This window comes from Orbicella franksi, chromosome 2, assembly GCF_964199315.1.
Source record: "Orbicella franksi chromosome 2, jaOrbFran1.1, whole genome shotgun sequence".
Taxonomy (NCBI): Eukaryota; Metazoa; Cnidaria; class Anthozoa; order Scleractinia; family Merulinidae; genus Orbicella; species Orbicella franksi.
In genome coordinates, this window is record NC_138146.1 from 10,578,350 (window position 1) to 10,597,011 (window position 18,662).

General features: G+C 38.0%; 1 protein-coding gene across 4 annotated transcripts in view; it reads right to left on the reverse strand.

The window, feature by feature from the left end:
* The window catches only part of LOC145479998 (allantoicase-like), a 192,597-nt gene that overhangs the window by 172,722 nt on the left and 1,213 nt on the right, over window positions 1-18,662 (reverse strand). Inside the window, exons 3-4 of one of the 4 annotated variants that reach the window (XM_081458484.1) lie at window positions 18,401-18,453; window positions 3,466-3,679 (exon numbers count right to left, since the gene is read on the reverse strand). In XM_081458484.1, coding sequence (XP_081314610.1) covers window positions 3,466-3,679; window positions 18,401-18,415 — 229 coding nt within the window. In that variant the 5' untranslated portion in view covers window positions 18,416-18,453. Of the gene's footprint in view, window positions 1-3,465; window positions 3,680-4,520; window positions 5,045-18,400; window positions 18,454-18,662 lie in introns of all 4 variants that reach the window. The other 3 variants (XM_081458487.1, XM_081458486.1, XM_081458483.1) reach the window with 3 other exon arrangements.

An 18,662-nucleotide genomic window follows, 5' to 3' on the forward strand; every position in this document is an offset into this window, starting at 1 on the left:
TTTTCCACTGGATGGTTTTCGATTTATTTTTTTATTGCGTGACAGTGAAAACAATCTATAATAATAATAATAAATAAATAAATAAATAAAGATAGGGTGATATCTTGAAGCTTGGGTAGCATTTCTATGGTACCAAACACCGTAAGTTTTAATTTATCAGGATTTGGCTGTAAATAGTTTCTGAAGCACCAGTTGCACACTTTACATAAATCTTTATTCATTTCTGCCATAGCAATGTCATTGTTCTGAAGCTTAAAGGAGACTTGTATCATCTACGTAACTATGCAAAATGCATTTCTGTGGAATGGCAGGAAGATCGTTTACATAGATGCTAAAAAGGAGTGGGCCCAGGATGCTACCTTGTGGGACACCACTACATGATGACAGGGACTCGTACAACATAGAGTTTATCCTTACAACTTGCTGTCAATCACTGAGGTAACTGCAAAAAAAAGATTTTCTTCTTTGTTAAAAGATTTTCGGCTTCTGAAAGTGCAGATAGAATTTTCTTCAGGAAATCGTTCCCAGAATCGCTGATACACAGAAGGTCTTGTGTAAGACAGCCATTATCACCAATTGATTTGTCCAGCTAAGCACTGTGAAATGCTCCATGTACAGGATCGTACAGGATCTGGCAATTTATAAACCTTTTTGGGGTTACAAAAACTATTAATTCCCTTCGTAGGTTACAAAAACTATTAATTCCCTTCGTAGATCAAAATATTGTCCTGCAAGACACAAACCAGAAAAAATCTAGCCTTTGGGAAACGTGAATTCCCTTCGAAGAACAAAATGTGTCTTTAGAGACACAAAACTATTTCCTTTGGGAAACGAAAATCCCTTAAGGTGATTAGATAGATCACTGGTAGTAGTGAAACACAGAGCAATAGTACAACATCCATGGTTTTTATGATGCTGTACATGCGAACCAAAATAGCCTGCTGGACACTGACACATGCTTGAAAGCTGACAAAGCTGTGTCTGTTGCTAATTGTGGAATGTGACAATAATATAGCACTTCTTGCGATAGTAAGAGATACAGAACCATCCGGTGTGTCACTGAGAAGACTTTTGAACCCACCGAAACAGGCAGATTTACGAAAGACAGTTTCTACAGCAATTGTTTTGTGAAATACATAATTAAAACATATTTACAGTGTCATGTAATTCATCTGAGAAACATGTTTCAGTGTCAAATTCCAGTCCTGCAACATTTATGTAATATTGCCTCTTCTTAAGAGGAATATGCAGCACTGATTCTAATTCTGTCAGTGTTAAATCGGATGGTGTAAAACAGTTGCAATATAAGAGTTTTGTATTGTTAAATATCAACCCTTAGAAGGTAGTGCAGGCTGGTGATTGGTTGATTATAGCAATTTCTATAAAAATGATGGGATTGGTTTTAATCCAAAATAATACATTATTTGATGCAACAAAGACATTCACAACATGAAAATGTTAACTATGTAGTATGGGATAATCAATTATATATGAGCAACAATAAACGCAAATAACAAAAATGTTAGTCATAAAAAATACTAGGTGATGAAAATGAATAGAGTAAGTATGAAGGTGAAATGCCTGGAGGTGTTTAGTGTAGCATTCCCTGGTCTGCTGTATGGTAATTTGGGTTCAAAAATTGTTACAGTTAATAACCAACAGGCTCTATATATTAGATCACAAGAAGAGCCAAAAGAGCTTCATACACATGTATGTGATTAACTTGTGCATGTTCAGTTCAAAGAACATTGGATGTAGTCTCAACATCATATGCACAACTGGATCATTCCACTGTTGTACACAGTCTTGCCTCTGAGCTACTCAAAAAAGATCATGTTAGAAATTTAATTACCTGATAATAAAGGCTTTTCTTGTCAAAATAACCATGTTTAATAAATTGTTACATTCACTTCTCTAAGTAGTAATTTCTTTGCTCTGATTGCATTAAGCATAAACTGCTAAGCAGTAGCCACATGCACACTTTGCCAGCCTATTTTTTGTTGAAGCAAACGACCTCAAAATCAAACTGTACACATGCGATCATGCTGTGATGATTAAATCTACTATAAATAGACAAATAAAGCTTTTCACAAGAGCTGTTGTGTGACTTTGCGATATGATAGCTCACCAGCCCTAATGCAAGTGTCAAAGTGTATCAGCTTGAACAAGCCCAAAAATGTTTGTCTGCAGGTAAAATTTTAATGCTCAGGTTGGATTTCAGTTCGTGAAGTTCTAGCTAGTTCTCCTCGCTCCCACTATGTGGGATTCATCTTCCAATGCGACTTCACTGTTATTTGTGTAACATCGAGAGTTTATCCTCAAGAGCAGGATTTTCTCTGGTGACCTGACAACAAAACTGTTCGCTTTGATTTCCTAAATTTAATTTCAGGTGCTTAGTAGTAGTACCATCGATGTGTAGAGCGGATTGCCTCTTATCAATCTTTGCTAAACTTCGGAGCAGAAATTTACAGTGGCAGTTTCCAGCAACTTCACCTCACCAAAACCGTTCCCAATGTGTATTACAAACGCCAACATTTGGTCTTATTTACAGTTAACCATTAATTTAAAATTACAAATTGTAATAGAAATGTTAAATGAACTATGCCCAGAAAGTAAACAAAACAAGATTCCATTTTCAGTGCACAATCATAGTCACATAGACCTTGACCTAGAAATGTAAATTGATACATGTGCCTGCAATATTGACTAATACAGTAATTTCAGGAACTTTATCTACTGGTCAGCGGAATCACTCCAAAAAGCCTACAGATGATGGAAGGACATCATTTGCATAATCTGTACCACCACTAAAACCCTATAAATTGCTTACGCAATCTCTGCGTTGAAAAGTGTATTCTCTTGAAGCAGTCATGATAGTACAATAAATAAATCAAATTGAAACACAGTTTTGAATGTTCTGTATTGAAAATCATTATGCTAATTATTTCAAACACTCATGATGTCAACATCTTGAGTAATCTTTGTGTTTATGTATAGCCCATTAGAGATCAAAACGTTTCGTTCACTGGTTACTGAATGGAGTTAGAGACAATTTGTTCTGTTCTTAGGATCTTGTGGTCTTTGTTAGGAGAAATAAAATTATTGAGCTAATATATCCTAAAGAGTTAGTTGCATACTGTTAAAGGGACACTATCATGAGCTGCACATGTGCCAGCTCTCGATCTAGAGTTTGAAAATCTGCTTTCCCTTAACTATAAAATAACACATTATGTTAAAAATTCCCTCAAACAACAAACACTTATTATAAGCTGATATGAAAAAGTAGTTTTACACATGTGCAGCTCATAATAGTGTCCCTTTAAAACATCAGTTATGATGATAATCATCCTACTAGTAGGGCGGTTTCAGTTTTTAGGAGAAAACAAATGCAATCAGCAGTTTTGAAGGGACAAAATATGGCAGTTTGCAGAATGTAGGAACCTCTATAATAGACCCTCTTGTTACCTTTATCTAGAGAAGCAGCTTGAAGAGAAACTTTAGGAGGATAGTTCCCGGTGAAGAATGAAGTATCAATATCAAGCCCTTTGATAACACCAGGTATACCAAGTTTGATTATACACCAGTCATGTCCTGGAATTCTTTTGCGTTGTGTTTCCCATCCATCCATCCATTTGCCATACAAAGTGAACATTCCTTCACGCCATTCAGGAGGACTTGGCTGAAAAGTTCATTGATTTTGCTTTTAATATATTGTAAGAACAAAAAAGAGAAGACTAGAATGACAGGTAAACCAAGAAGCTCAGAGAGCTTCTACCTGACTGATTTTGCCTAATAATATTTTGTTAAAATCAAAGGGTCCATAAGCCAACTTGCGATATTTGAAACGGACATGATCATGTAATTCACATATGACAAGGGTGGTCAAAAAGATTTTGAGAGAGTTTGTATGATTGCATGACACAGAATAACATTCTTCAGGAATGATTCATCAGCTGCAGGTTGACAAAGTGGTAGGATTTCAGGTGAGGCTATCCAAAGTTTGTGGGTTCAAGTCCTGGTGAGGGAACTTGTTTTTTTTTTTTTCTCCTGAGCTTACTAACAGATCGTTTACATTTATATAACAATAGGAAAGAGAAAATTAATGTTCAAACTACAAATGCAATGTGATAATATGAGAAAGCGAGACAGCATGGAGATTTCAAATAATTCATGTACTCTTAAACATCCTTGTACAAGCCATTGAAGTCACTGCAAATGAGTCGCACGAGCCAAACAAAGTTACGATGGTAGATTAAAGGTTAAATTGATCATTTGACTTGCAACGCTAATTTAGACATGTTTAACTCAGCTCTGCAATTTCACCTAAAATGACCTCACTACAGTATTGTGCAAAAGTAATGAGAGCGAAATGCACGAATTTTGTTCTTTGTCTCCACGAACTTTCTTTGAAAGTTCGCGCGAAAATTCAAGCGTCTTTTGGCAATGTCTTGAGCGTTATTTCTTCAAAATAAAGGACGAAAATTCACAGCATTTTCAAGACCAGAACAAAAATTCCTTACCAGAGGGATAATTCCACTTGCAGTATGCAAAATATCGCAGTGCAGCGCGCTGACCAGTATGGAGTTATCAATGTATTGTTCTCTTGTGAACAGTCGTGGTCATGTTAAAATTCGCTGTTGTTAATGTGTTAATCCGTCTTTCATGGTGAAGAACGTAGAGAATTTGAATTCTTTGATCGTTTTCAATGACACAAACTCGCTAACTTAACTGCAAGGCAGGAACAAAAGTGGGACTGCTAGTCCAGGTAAACTCGGACTAAAGTAAAATTCTCAATAAGGTCTTCTTGAAGGCCTACTTCACCACAAAATTCATCCAAAGTGACATCAAATTCAGTGATCGATGGACAAGCAGACATCTTGTTTACCTAGTGCCGGGTCTTCACATGCCCAGTTTCCTCAGCTGTTATCACGTTCACCACGTTCTTGTCCCCCTTCCATGATTGATAGTATATTATTCGCAACAATCCCTCTTTATTTCACACTCGTATATAAGAGATGGAGACATGTGACCGCACTTGAGCATGCTGGAAGTGCAAAGAAATGGGATTAGGGAAGGAAAAGTGCAGAGACGTTTGGATGGCAAGTGCAAAAGGGAAAGACACGGCTGCCACGAGTCAAAGAATTCTTACGTGAACTGAGCCAAAATGAGATGCTCTTATTTAAGCTTATACCATACTCCCACTGTAAGAGACTGGCCTGAATAGTTCGATAATAGCTTCGAACCTTCAACGGTAATATCACAAGGTTGCGCAGAGCCTGGGTTCATTGTGGCTACACCGCAAGTACTTTTGCAAGTAGCATTTCTTGTTCAATGAAATCAGGTTGGCAAACAGGCCATTTGAGCTTGCGAGCTTTGAGACTGTAACAAACAAAGTGATATCAGCTTTCTCTGGACATAAGCAAGGTAAGTTTGTGAGAAAAGGCTTTGAGATACTACCATCCTTCACGATGATATTAACGTTTTTATCGGGCATGTTCTTCTTTTGCTCTGGCTTAATTCATCTCACTACTGGGGATCAATGGGAAACTTAAGGAACTGAGCAAATTTTTGTTAGAAAGTTCGAAGGAAAATTTGAGGAGAGCGTATTTTTGCTCGAAAAATCGGGCCGAATTATCAGTAGACACGAATTACTGCTCGAAAATTTGCGTCAACTAAAACAATGGGTAGCGGAAAAATTCGTTGAATTTTCTTCAAATTTTTGAGGTGAACAAAACTTCGCCATTTTTCGTCGAAAAGCCGCGAAATTCGCAAATTTCGTCGAATTACACTCTCATTACTTTTGCACAATACTGTATGTCTTTACTGTGGGTTAAATTAGCCAATCATTGCGACAAGTGCATGGAAACCAATCACATGGGTCATTTATTTCTATATTTCAGTGAAAAAGTGGCTCTTACGTGACATTCAATTTCAATAATTACCGTACATAAATATGGACATGTTGTAATGAGACTGCTACATCTGTATCTGGCTCGTATACTCTTAAAAGAAGCCATAACATGCTTGTACATACCGTTGAAGTCACTTCAAATGAGTCAAACAAGCCAAACAAAGCTAAATTAGAGGTTAAATTGATCATTTGATTTGCAGCACTAATTTAGACATGTTTAACCTCTGCGATTTCACCTAAATGAGCTCACTATGTCTTTACTGTGGTTTAAATTAGCCAATCATTGTGACAAGAGCATGGAAAGCACTCACATTGGTCATTTATTTCTATGTTTCAGCGAAAAAGTGGCCCTTGCGTGACATTTAATTTCAATATCTGTCTGTATACGAAAAAACATAGCCACAGAATTTGACTTGTGTCACTGATAATCTTGATACAGAGCTAGCTTTCCAAGGCTTATCATGGCTCAAATAAAAAGAAATAACTCTCCTGTATGATGTTTGAGGCCAGGAAGACTAAATTCACCATCTTTTCATTGAATCATGAATTGTACAATTTAATTAAGACTACTTCCAACATGAACTTCAAACACTCTGCATGATGTCAGTACCTCAGTTATTGACCGGAAGCCACACAAATAAATCTAAATCCTAATTTAGGTAATCCTAAATTACCATTGAGGTTAATAATTTGTAGCAAAATACAGACCATCACTTTCTAGTCAGTCTTCAATATGCTTTGGCTGCCAATCCGAAGTTGTTTTCATTTATATGTAACTTGGCAAGTAACTCGATCTCTGCCACCCAGAGCTCAGTGTTCAGTAGACACGTAGAGGAGCGAGGACAGAAACAATCCTGGAAATTCTGGAAACACCAAGGCCGAATATAATGTATTACTGACTGTGCAGCTTTTTTCTACGAAAAAGGGAAAAGGTGGCAAAAACTACCGGCCACAAAATATATTCAGATGTTGCATCGGCAGGGAAGGAAGAAGGCTTTCTTAGCTAAGAAAGTTTTGTAAATTACACAGGTTTACTATTTTTTTCCTTTTGCTGTTCGGCTTCGTCTAAAGGTCATTCTGATACCGGTCTATACCTGCTCCAAGGTCCTGCGACTTTCTTGACCTTCTATTTTTTCAAATGATTATCGATATTGAATGCAAATGCAGCTAGCTCCGGAAAGCAATACTTTCATTCAAAATAGGGCTTCAGTCAGTGGCTTTATACACTAAGGAAAGTGAGCGAAGTAAAAGGAGAGAGGGATCTGGGGTAAAGGCCATCTCTCGAGGTTCTAGCCTACGTGTGGCCATACCTCTGGGGGTGGGTATGGCTACACATAGGCTATTGAGGTTCCTCTCTTTTCTCATCGTCCGCTTCCTAGATTCACACAAGGTTTTTTCACAAGAGCAAGAAAACTGATTTACAGGCATGGGCAGTATTGACATATGCCCAATGAAAAGCCTTGTAATGTGTTTATTTTGTGGAAAATTGTTCAGGTATAAAAGTATTATTTTAAATGTAGATGAACGAATCATGGCGCTAAAAATATGTGTTGCAGTGACTGTGTTTTGTTGATTTTTCTTGCGGTGATGCGGTGTTTGTATATTTTTTTTGCGGTGTTGCAGTGTTCAGAACCCCCCATGCCCCCCTCCTAATAGATGCGGCTAAAGCTCTTTGCTGTCTAAAGCAAGCACAACATTATTGCCACTGACAGTACAAATGGCCTACTCATCACGGGGCTAAATGTCCACCTGTCACCCTGTTAGGGCCATTTCAAGTACGATAATGGATGACACTTGCTAGAAAATCATTAGACTTGCCCCTTCAATGGACTCAATGATGTCCTCTGACAGACTTCCTTTAGACAGCAGTTATAGAAAGCTAATTGATCAGCGCCATCTCCAAGTCACTGCGCGAACTAAAATTCAGACAAGTGTAGCCTGGGCTAAACTTAACACTAACTGAAAAAAGCAGAAGAGGGGGGGTAGTGCTAAATAGTTTTAAAAAGAATAGATAATAGCAAGAAGTTCTCTACATTTCATGCTAGGTAAGCTCCACAAACTGCTGCCATTTGGAAATTTCCCCCCCCCCCCTTCCCCATAAACAAAAAAAAAAAAGAAAACTACAGGTTACATGAATGGAAGGGTCCAAATCTGTGGGCATGTTTGTAGAAAAACAGACAGATAATATATATAGTGAGATATTGATCATAGACCTAACAATTAATTGTGAGTTATAGCTGTTTGCTCATTCACAGAAAATGTGCTTTAGAGGTTAGTTTTTAACCACTCATTGTCATCTTTAGGTTTTTCTGGATGACTGAAACCTGTCACGTCAGTGTTTAATTAAGCCTGTTATTTGTTGTCAAATTTAATTTAATAAATGCAAGTGAGTTGCATAAACCGAGGGCTCAGACATAAACAAAATAAAATACTAAAAACAACCTGTCACAAATACAGTGAAACCTATATTAAGCAGACACCCTTGGGACCCTCATTAGTGTCTGTTTAATACAGGTTGTCCACTCAAAACAGGTTCTAATAATTATGTTGTGCAATAATAGTTAATTATTAACCCTTTTGTAACACAGTGTAACACAGTGTGAGATCAAAGACTGCTCATAGCACAATGTCCAGTCAGTCAATGTGTCAATCTGGAAATCACTTAGCTTTAAAACAACATTGCTGAACAATGTTGAATGAACCTCAGCTGAACTTTTAGAGGTAAATACCCTTGAAGTGTCCGCTTATTGCAGGTTTTGTGAAACAAAATGGCTCTATGTTGGTGTCTGTGTCTGCTTAACATAGGTGTCCGCTGAATGTAGGTTTATTTTACAGTAAATGTGGGAAGAAAATTTAGGGACTCAAGCTGGTGTCTGCTTAATAGATGTCCGCTTAATAACGTTTATAGGCTGATATAAAGACCTTGACTCATTTCACGCCCTAAAGGCCTGCAAACGAGTAGTAAGCTATTAATCAATTCCAAGAAATGGAATCATTTAAAGGTAGAATAACTTGAGCACATCAATTCGATTGAATTTCGTACGACTTCAAAAGCAAAACGTTTAGCTCAATTGCAATATAGCTAGTGCTTCTCAGTATAACGACTGCCTGGGTACGCACAGCAAGGCATCTAGTTCAATTTCTTTCTGGAAAGATTTCAAATAATATTACCTATCTTTGACAAAACAGCAGCTAAATGTTAATCTGAAGGATACACTAATCATTTTTTGGGCACCAGACCTTCCCTTACTTAAGCCTAAGCTTGTTAGCGCTTGCAAAAAGTGTAATTTTGGGGTCAAGTTTTGCTCTTTTCACGGCAAAATACGTAAGGCCGTCTCCACAAGGAAATAAAAATCCAAACAACCTCACAGGTACAGTTTTGAAATAAGTTAGTAAAAACCTTCTTCCTGACAAAGTTTAGGAAAATCGAATATTTCTATTCTGCATAGGTATAGGTGACCGTTAGAGAAATCTGCTCTCAAAGGCACTATGGGACTCTGGGACATCCAAGCCACATTTTGCAGTAAACAATTGAAGGCTGGAGTGAGTGCAAAACCATGCTAAGTGACGATTTGGGTGAAAATTTTCGCGAAATAGTAATAGAAAAACATGGTCCTGTATTTTTGTGGCTGGTTTTTGCTTTGTTTTCAAGTTAAAACGTATGCAAAAAAACTTGGCTTTTCCTAGCCATGTCTTTAGGAGTTTATTTGTTGAACAGCAAACAGGCAGACTGTTTATAGTATATGAAGTCAAAATCAAATCCCACAGCATATAAAGTGGAATTCTGGGAACAGATTGTTTACATCGGTTATTGTGACGTGAACACAACACGTGAATCGATTGAGCGTCAAACAAAATACCATAGAACAAAAAAGAGATGTGCTGCATTAAAGCTCTGTCAACTAATATCTTCAGCATTGTTTTAAAGTACCTTGTATGCCTGTCTGGTGGTTGAGAGCCATCATAAAGTCTCAATAAACCCATAAGTTATCAGCACGTTTTAAAGAATCAAAATGTGTTCTGAATCTTCGAAGGCAGCTGATATACTGTAATTGTGTTATCGGTGTTTGAAGTCAGATCGAGCCAGGTAATAAAGTCCAAGATCAGTTCTTGCCCAGGAAAAATACCCTCTGGTGAGTTGTGGCCCATTTGCCAAGTGTTGCTAGGGTCAAAGTTTGGAAAGCGAATACTGGTTTTAGACTTATAAAATTTGTCTTGTATCGACTGCCATGTTTTCCCGTGCACAAGGTGTAGACCCTTCCCAGCATGCATTGTGATCACCTTCTGCGGACGTTCTCGAACTGTTAACTAGATTGGTTTTTCCTTTTTCATTTACACATAATAATGGCCAACAAGTAGCGATCGATTGTAACATAGATCTGTGATCCAGGTTGCGTTGATTTTATTTCAAATCAGCATGATTTGTAGTGTTTTGAGCTTCTGGGATCAGCGGACATGCAGATGTATGGATACCCATATGTTGCGCAGAAGGGTTAATCTGTTAATCTGTCAGCCCTATTTATAGAGCGTTTTCATGTGAAGTCATCAAATTCTTAAATCCAAAACTAAACAGCCACCAAAGTTGTTATCCTCATCAGGCATAAGAGGTACCAGTGCATTTTGAACTTCGAAGTTATGGCGGTGCGAGACATAAAGCTATGATCGCGTTTGTCGAAAACTATGTATTTATCTTGTGATTTTTCGCCATTTAAGACGTTGCCGCATTTGGAAAAATACTTGTTGAAATGTTTATTTGTTTCATTTTATTTTTATTAACAGCTTTTTTGACCCGAAATCAACATTTTTGAGCTTGTACGTTACGTGAAATTACCATTTTCAGGAGCCCATCATGAGCTCCTGCCATCTTGCTGTTTTCTAAGTGAAACCAACATCCTTGCCGTCACGCGTTAACGTCAAATCAACATTTTAACCTATTTAGACCGGAAATCAACATCATTGAGCTTATACGTTGCGTGAAATTGCCATTTTGCTGTTTTCTAAGTGAAATTAACATCCTTGTGTTCAAGTGTTACCATGAAATCAACATTTTAACCTATTAGACCTGAAATCAACATCATTGAGCTTATGCACTGCGTGAAATTGACATTTTGCTGTTTTCTAAGTGAACTCAACATCCTTGCCATCACACGTTCACGTGAAATCAACCTTTTAACTGTTTTTGACCTGACATTAATGCTTTTTTAAGGTTACGCATTGCGAGAAAAATCAACATTTTGCTGTATTTTAAGTGAAATGAACATCTTTGCCCACTCCGTGGAGTCATCACCTGATAGTGGTGGAGTGGTTTGCGTGCCCCAGTGACCCCTAGAGCTATGTCGCCGGGTGCCATGTGCACCTGGTAGGGTCACCCATGCCAAACAGGTCGAAGGGTAGGGGCCAGACGAAGAGGCTTCCTGGTCCTCCAGGTTGGGGGTTAGGCTGCGGGCTGGTAACCCGTTCCTGTAAAAAACATATTATTACCGAAACCAGAAGCAGAATAATTTCAAATGATCTCGGGGACATCGTGGTCACTCCTCACACCATGAAAGGATCGATGACGCATGGGGGTGAAAGCCAAACAGAGGCCCTTGGGCAGATGAGATCACTAGTCCACCCAAAGAACGTCATGAAGATAGGAAACTGGAACGTGAGAACGCTATACCAGGGTGGAAACATGGCACAGGCATCAAGAGAGATGAAGAAGAGAGGTATTGAAATCATGGGAATTAGTGAGACACATTGAACAGGACAAGGAAAAGTAGTACTGGAGGGGGGAGACACTATCGTATACTCTGGCAGAGAAGATGACAACTACAGAGGCGGAGTAGGAATACTGATGACCAGATTTGCAGCAAGATCACTAATAGATTGGACACCAATAAGCGAAAGGACAATTACAGCCAGGTTCTATTCCAAGCATGTTAAGATGACGATTGTACATGTATATGCACCAACAGAGGATGCAGAAGAGTCTGTAAAGGACAAATTCTACAAGAGACTACAGGATGTGTTGAATAACAAAAAAGAACATGATATGCTGGTAATCACAGGTGATATGAATGCAAAGGTCGGTGAAGACAACCAAGGTTATGAGAGAATCATGGGTAGACATGGCATTGGGAGAATGAACGACAATGGAGAAAGACTTTGCGAATTTTGTGATATGAATGAACTGATAATAACAGGAACGTGGTTTCCACATAGAGATATTCACAAAGCCACCTGGGTATCGCCAGATGGAAAAACAAGAAATCAAATAGACCATGTGCTGATAAACAAGAAGTTTCATAACTCAGTAATTGACACCAGAGTCTATAGATCAGCAGATTTGGAAGCAACCACCATCTTGTATGCACGAAAGTGAAGCTAAGACTAAGAAAACAACAACCCAAAGAACAGGGAAGTATAAGGGCAAGGTATGACACCAACAAGTTGAAAGAAAAGAGTGTTTTGGAAACCTTTATGATCACTTTGCAGAATAGATATCAGGCATTGGAAGAGGAGTCACCGGATGGAGAGGAGGAGGACGAGATAGAAAAGGAGTTTCATATAATGGAAGAAGCATACACGAAGACAGCAGATGAAGTATTAGGCCATCCTAGGAAGAAAAGAAAGCCATGGATAACAGAAGAATTGTGGGCGCTTGTTGACCAAAGAAAAGAGATAAACAAGAAGAGTCTAAGCACTCGTTCAGAGAGGATCAAGAAACAACTAAGAACAGAATACAAGGAAAAGAGTAAAGAAGTTAAGAGGAGCATAAGGAGTGATAAAAGGAAGTGGATGGATGGCATCCAATGAGGCAGAGGATGCTGTAAGAAAACAAAAAATGAGAAAATTATTCGGATTGACGAAAGTGCTATGCAATGAAAGACCTAACAGCAGCACAGCCATCCTTGATAAGAGCGGTAATCTCGTGAGCGGAAAGAAAGAAATGCAGGCAAGATGGACAGAGCATTTTAGAGAAGTATTGAACAGAGAAGAACCAACAGATCCTATAACATGGAAGATGAATGTGAGTTCGAGCTAGGCAAATTGATTGAAGAAATCGCGATCACTGAACCAACAATCAGCGAGGTAAAAGTAGCAATTGTGCATTTAAAGAATGGGAAATCTCCAGGCGTCGACTCCATCACAGCTGAATTGCTAAAGGCGCACAAGGAATTCTCAGCCACGAAACTGCATCAGCTACTGGAGAAAGTATGGAAACACGAAAAGATCCCGGACAAATGGAAAAGAGGGTTGATCATCAAATTGCCAAAGAAGGGAAACCTCATAGAATGTAAGAACTGGAGACGAATTACTCTACTTTCAGTAGTCGGCAAAATACTTGGACAGATCGTGACTGATTGAATACAGAATGGAGTTGATATCAGACTGACGAACGAGCAAGCAGGGTATAGAAAAGGCAGGGGAACAACAGAACAGATTTTCATATTAAGGAACATCATTGAACAAGCAACAATTTATAAAATAATTACAATAAACATTAAATTAGTATAGCAAATGACTGGCAGGCAAGCTTATATATTAACTTCATAGACTTTGAAAAAGCATTTGATTCCATCCACCATGAAAGTCTCTGGTTAATTATGCGGAAATATGGAAACCCGAACAAGGTAGCAAGGATGGTAAGAGTGTTCTATGAAGACTTCAATTGTGCTGTAGAAGATCAGGCAGAAGCATGTGAGAGGTTCAACATCAAAACAGGCATCAAGCAAGGATGCAATATGTCTGGATTTCTATTCTTGATAGCTATGGATTGGATTATGAGAAAGGACTGTAGGAAAAGGTGAAAACGGAATCAGGTGGAACTTTACGTCTAAACTTGATGATCTAGATTTTGCAGATGACGTGGCGCTTTTGTCTTCTACTAAACAGCATATACAGAACAAGACTACTAAAATGAATGAGGAGGCAAGATGGGTCGGGCTGAAAATCAACAAAGGAAAGACAAAGGTGCAGTAGATGGGCAAGATATCGGTGAAATTGAGGAATTTAAATATCTGGGAGCTACCATTTGTAAGGAGGAAGGAGGAATGAAAGATCTGAAAAACAGGCTGTCCAAGGTGAGAGGCACATTTGCCAGACTCAAAAGAATATGGAACTCAAGAAAATCATGAAGAGGACAAAGCTTAGACTGTTTAAAACCTTAGTTGTACCAGTGCTACTGTATGGATGTGAGACATGGAAGATGAACATGGGAGATGACCAATGAATAGATGTGTTTCACAACAAATGCCTCAGGAGGATTCTCAAAATAAAATGGCAAGATCATGTTACCACTAGAGAGCTCCTTGAGAAGGCAGAGATGAAGTTCCTTAGTGAAGAGGTTAAGAGGAGAAGATGGAAGATGATAGGGCATGTCCTACAACAAAACAGAAACAGCCATACCAACATAGCCCTATCATGGACACCTGAAGGAAAAAGGAAGAGAGGAAGGCCTAAGACCACCCGGCGAAGAACAGTTGAGAGAGAGAGGAACAGCGCGGGATGGCGTACATGGGATGAGGCAAGAGCTGCTGCAGCCAACAGAGAAAACTGGAGGCATTCTGTGGAGGCCTTATGTGCCACAAGGCACAAAGAAGCTAGGTAACAGGTAGGTAACAGGTAAACATCTTTGCGGTCACGTGCTGACGTGACAACAAATATAAGTTTTTTTGCATACATAATGTCTCAGAAACGATGCAAACTTCAGCAAAAACACATAAAGAACATTGTTTAACACACCTAAAAAAAGCATGCGAAATTTGGAGCATTTTTGACAAAGTTCACTTTTAAGCAAAATACCTAATGCCCATTTTCCACCAAGCCCTTCACATAAACAACACCAGGCTTTGTTATAATAAACCAAGCCGATCATTTGTTATGAATCCTTTGTTATAATAAACTGAGGTGAGACTGTACTTTGACTTATAACAAAGGCTGGCTTCGGTTTATTATAACAAAGGATCAGTTCGGTTTATCATAACAAAGGCCCTAGCTTCGTTTATCTGAAGGGCTCGGCTGAAAAAGGGCGTTAGGTATTTTTCTCAAAAGTGAACTTTGTCAAAAACACTCCAAATTTCACACACAGTTTTGTTTAGGTATGTTTAGCAATGTCCCATAGTTTTCCCACTAAACTTTGCTTCGTTTTCAAGATATTGGGTATGCACAAAACCACTCAGTTTTCCTAGCAGCATCTTTATAAAGCGAAGCAAAAACCAGCAGCAAAAATACAGGACCACGTTTTTCTATTACACTGAAGACCACATGCAAAAATTCCAGCCCTTTCACAAAACTTTTTTTTTTCACCCAAATCGTCACTTAGCATGGTTTTGCACTCACCCCTTCAATTATAAATCAACAAAAAGCCAGAGGCCTAATCTGTATCTGTAAAGTTATTTTGAGACACTCTCAACTCACTGCATAGCATGTGACCAAAATCTACCCACTATAAGTGGTAAAATTTGCCAAGTGATTTGTTCTTCATGAACGAAACCTCTCTCCAAATATGACTACAACAGAGTTTAGATATTTTATCACTCAACCAAAATAAAGATTTCAGACAACCCACCTCTTTAATAACGTCAAGAAACTACTATTGGTTTCCACCCAATCTGGTACAGTCTCAACGTACAGCTGCCACGCTGACCTTCAGCATCGCTGGAGAAAGCTTATGTTGATTTGCATGTTGATTATGTGTTTCGCAGATTGTACGTGATTGTTCGCTGGCTCAGAATCGTTGGTTCCTACGGCTAGTAAAATTCCAGGTTGAATGAAGTAGACAGGTTTTCCTCTGATTTATCCATTTTTTATTTAACAGCTTTAACAGTTGATATATCTTAATTTTTGTGACGACATTTATCGAGCAACTGATCTTGACTTCAGTGGAAGATAAGATCTTTCAATTTTGACGTACATTTTCTTGTCTACATGAAACAACCCATTAGATGTTTTTCAACATTTCAAGACACTTGGAAATGTTCCTACAAAATTGGTTGCAACAAACAGATGATTGTTTTGTTCGCTACGCCAGTTTTTCGCATGAAGAGTCCCTGGAAATCCCTCACGATGTCAACCGATCACATAGGTCTTTGAACTAATAAACTTGAGGTGAGCAATTAATTTACAGTAGGCCTGTTCTTTGGTACAATTTGGGCACACCTTTGACACTTTCTCATGTATAAAGTGAATAGCCAACCAGCTTTATTAATTATTTGAACATTAATCAGAGTGTGGTAGGTGTCATATTGTAAAATAATTCTGGCTTGATGTTTTAGATTAAGAATTTACGCACAAGACAAAACGCATACATGGCACAGATGAAACGTTTGAAACAAAATGAACGATAGAAGGAAAAAAAACGATAGAAACAACAGAAATAGAAGGTTTGAAACAATTTAACACTAGGAAACCAAACAAACATTACATACAAGTCATTGTAAATGCTGCAAATGCTGTAAACGCTACAAACTCTGCACTGTTTGGGATTGAAAATGAAACTTCGCCAACAAGAATTTCAGTGAGTCATGTAAATTTTTCTCCTTGTTACTCACCAACCAGGCAAAAGAGAGGAGATTCAAACAGCAACACCACAAGCCGATATTACAGAGAATCTATGACTACGATTGTTTTCGTTCACATTCAGTCCATTATAACAAAAAATATGAGTAAAAGTCAGACATTTGTCAATGATTAGCGACTGTACACCAACACCGTGTGTATGGCCAGGTCTTGTTTTCATTCCCAACACAGAGAAATAACTTCTTTGGGACTTAAAATGAAAGGAAAGATACAAATCAATGTTTAAGTGGTCTCAAAAATTGAATATCAAGGAAAACAGAGTCCTAAAATCCATCTGGTGAAGAATTTTTGCCTTCTCTAACCACCACGAAAAATGGCAATCAATGCACTTTCAACTAAGTTTTCAATGCAGATCACAGATTTTAAGCAGCTTCCCAGAGTTTAGAAAGCAATCAAAAGGCTTTTAAGCCAACTCATGATATTTGAAACGGTCACGTTATTACAAGGGTGGTCAAAAAGATTTTTAGGAGTTTGTCATGATGGCGTGACACAACGCTCATAAATTGAACAGCAATCATTAATTAACATATAATCTTATAAGTTTATTTAGGTGGAACACTTGAGCTGTTTTGATCATTACGACTGTAATGAGTTCTAACAAAAATCTGAATGTGTTATGCACACAATACTTCACAAATAAATAACCATAATGAACTTAACTTCTTTCAAATGAGACCAAATCCATGTAATTTAATTTTAAGTCTCCTTTCCTTTAGAATTACCCTATCGAGTCGAGGACAATTCTGATATTGATGTTTCTGTCCTTCGGACTTGGGTTATTACAAAAATATTTGTTTCTTCATTGCACTAAAAAAAAAACATTGAATCAAGGGATAGGAATTACTCACACGAGAGCAGGCTTCCAACTGATCAAAATGGCGAATAGCTAAGGTTTTTGCCAAAAGCCATGCCCTTTGAAGTCAGATGACTTTTACGAGTATGTGCCCAGCAATCTCCTGACCTCAATGGAGAGTGAGAATGAAAACCCGTCTAACATCAAAAAGATCCATGAATAGATAACATGTCCATTTGGTGAGCATATTGAGTGATTTCCAGCAGAAAACAACAACCACTTGAATTCGTAGTAGCTAGCTTTGAAAATCATTTAAGCCTGCAGTAATCATCAATCAATCAGCGATTTCAACCAAACTGTGATGAATTAATAGCTGTATTCTGTTTGCCTTTATAAGGGAAAATAAAACTGTTCAAGCAATAAACGTAAAAGTAGTTAAAAAATAAAACTGAGACGATATGGAAATTTGAAATAATTCTTCACAGAAGAAAAACACTTCTCAAGTGAAACTCTCACAAGTAATTTTTGGCAAAGTTTCGGTTAAAAACTGATGACAAAGCTATCAATGGATCAAATTATACAACCACCTTTGCTGCATACCAAATAGTCTTTAATTTGGGAGCACTTGTTCAACTCCAAATGTGAAAGATCAGTTTATCGCTTTGGTAGCCATTCTGTTCACAGTGGTCAGTCCTCTCATAAAATACCCTGGTCAGTTGAATTACCACCCAAAAATTTTTACAACCTATCAAACCGACCAACCGACCTTGCCTTAACATATTATTTTGATCACTGTCACATGATCATAAATTTCTTAAAATTTGGTAAATCAACAAATTGGTGGCAAAATTTAATTGCATTGATCAATAAATGAGCGTTTTCAATACAAATTTAAATTATCTACATGTATCTTGCTACATTTGGAATGATCTTCCTTGATTTCGTTTTTAGAAGATATAAATGCTAAAAAGTCAAACTTTGTTGAAAAAACGACCTTTGACCTTATAAAATTTTTCTGTGAAAAGAGGGACGGTCTTCCAAACGTGGGAGCATGGATCTTAAACGCATTTTTGTTGGCTGATATTTCTTTAAGCCCTTCAAGAAATGGGCCTAGCTGATTACAACAAGTTCACCTGACATGAGCCCATGATCCAATCAAAACCCAGGACTTGGTCAGCGGTCAACTCTGAAAAAAAAACCACTACCTCGATGAGCTCTAAACCTGAGCCTGCAATACAGTCAGGTGATACTGATCAGTGGATAACTTGTTTTGACAGGTGTCACTTGACATAAACACGGATGTCCAATATCAAAGATTTATTATATGGCTGTGTCTCACAAGGACTGGGAACCACCAAATTCACGAATTTGATTGGCTGAAATCAATATTGACCG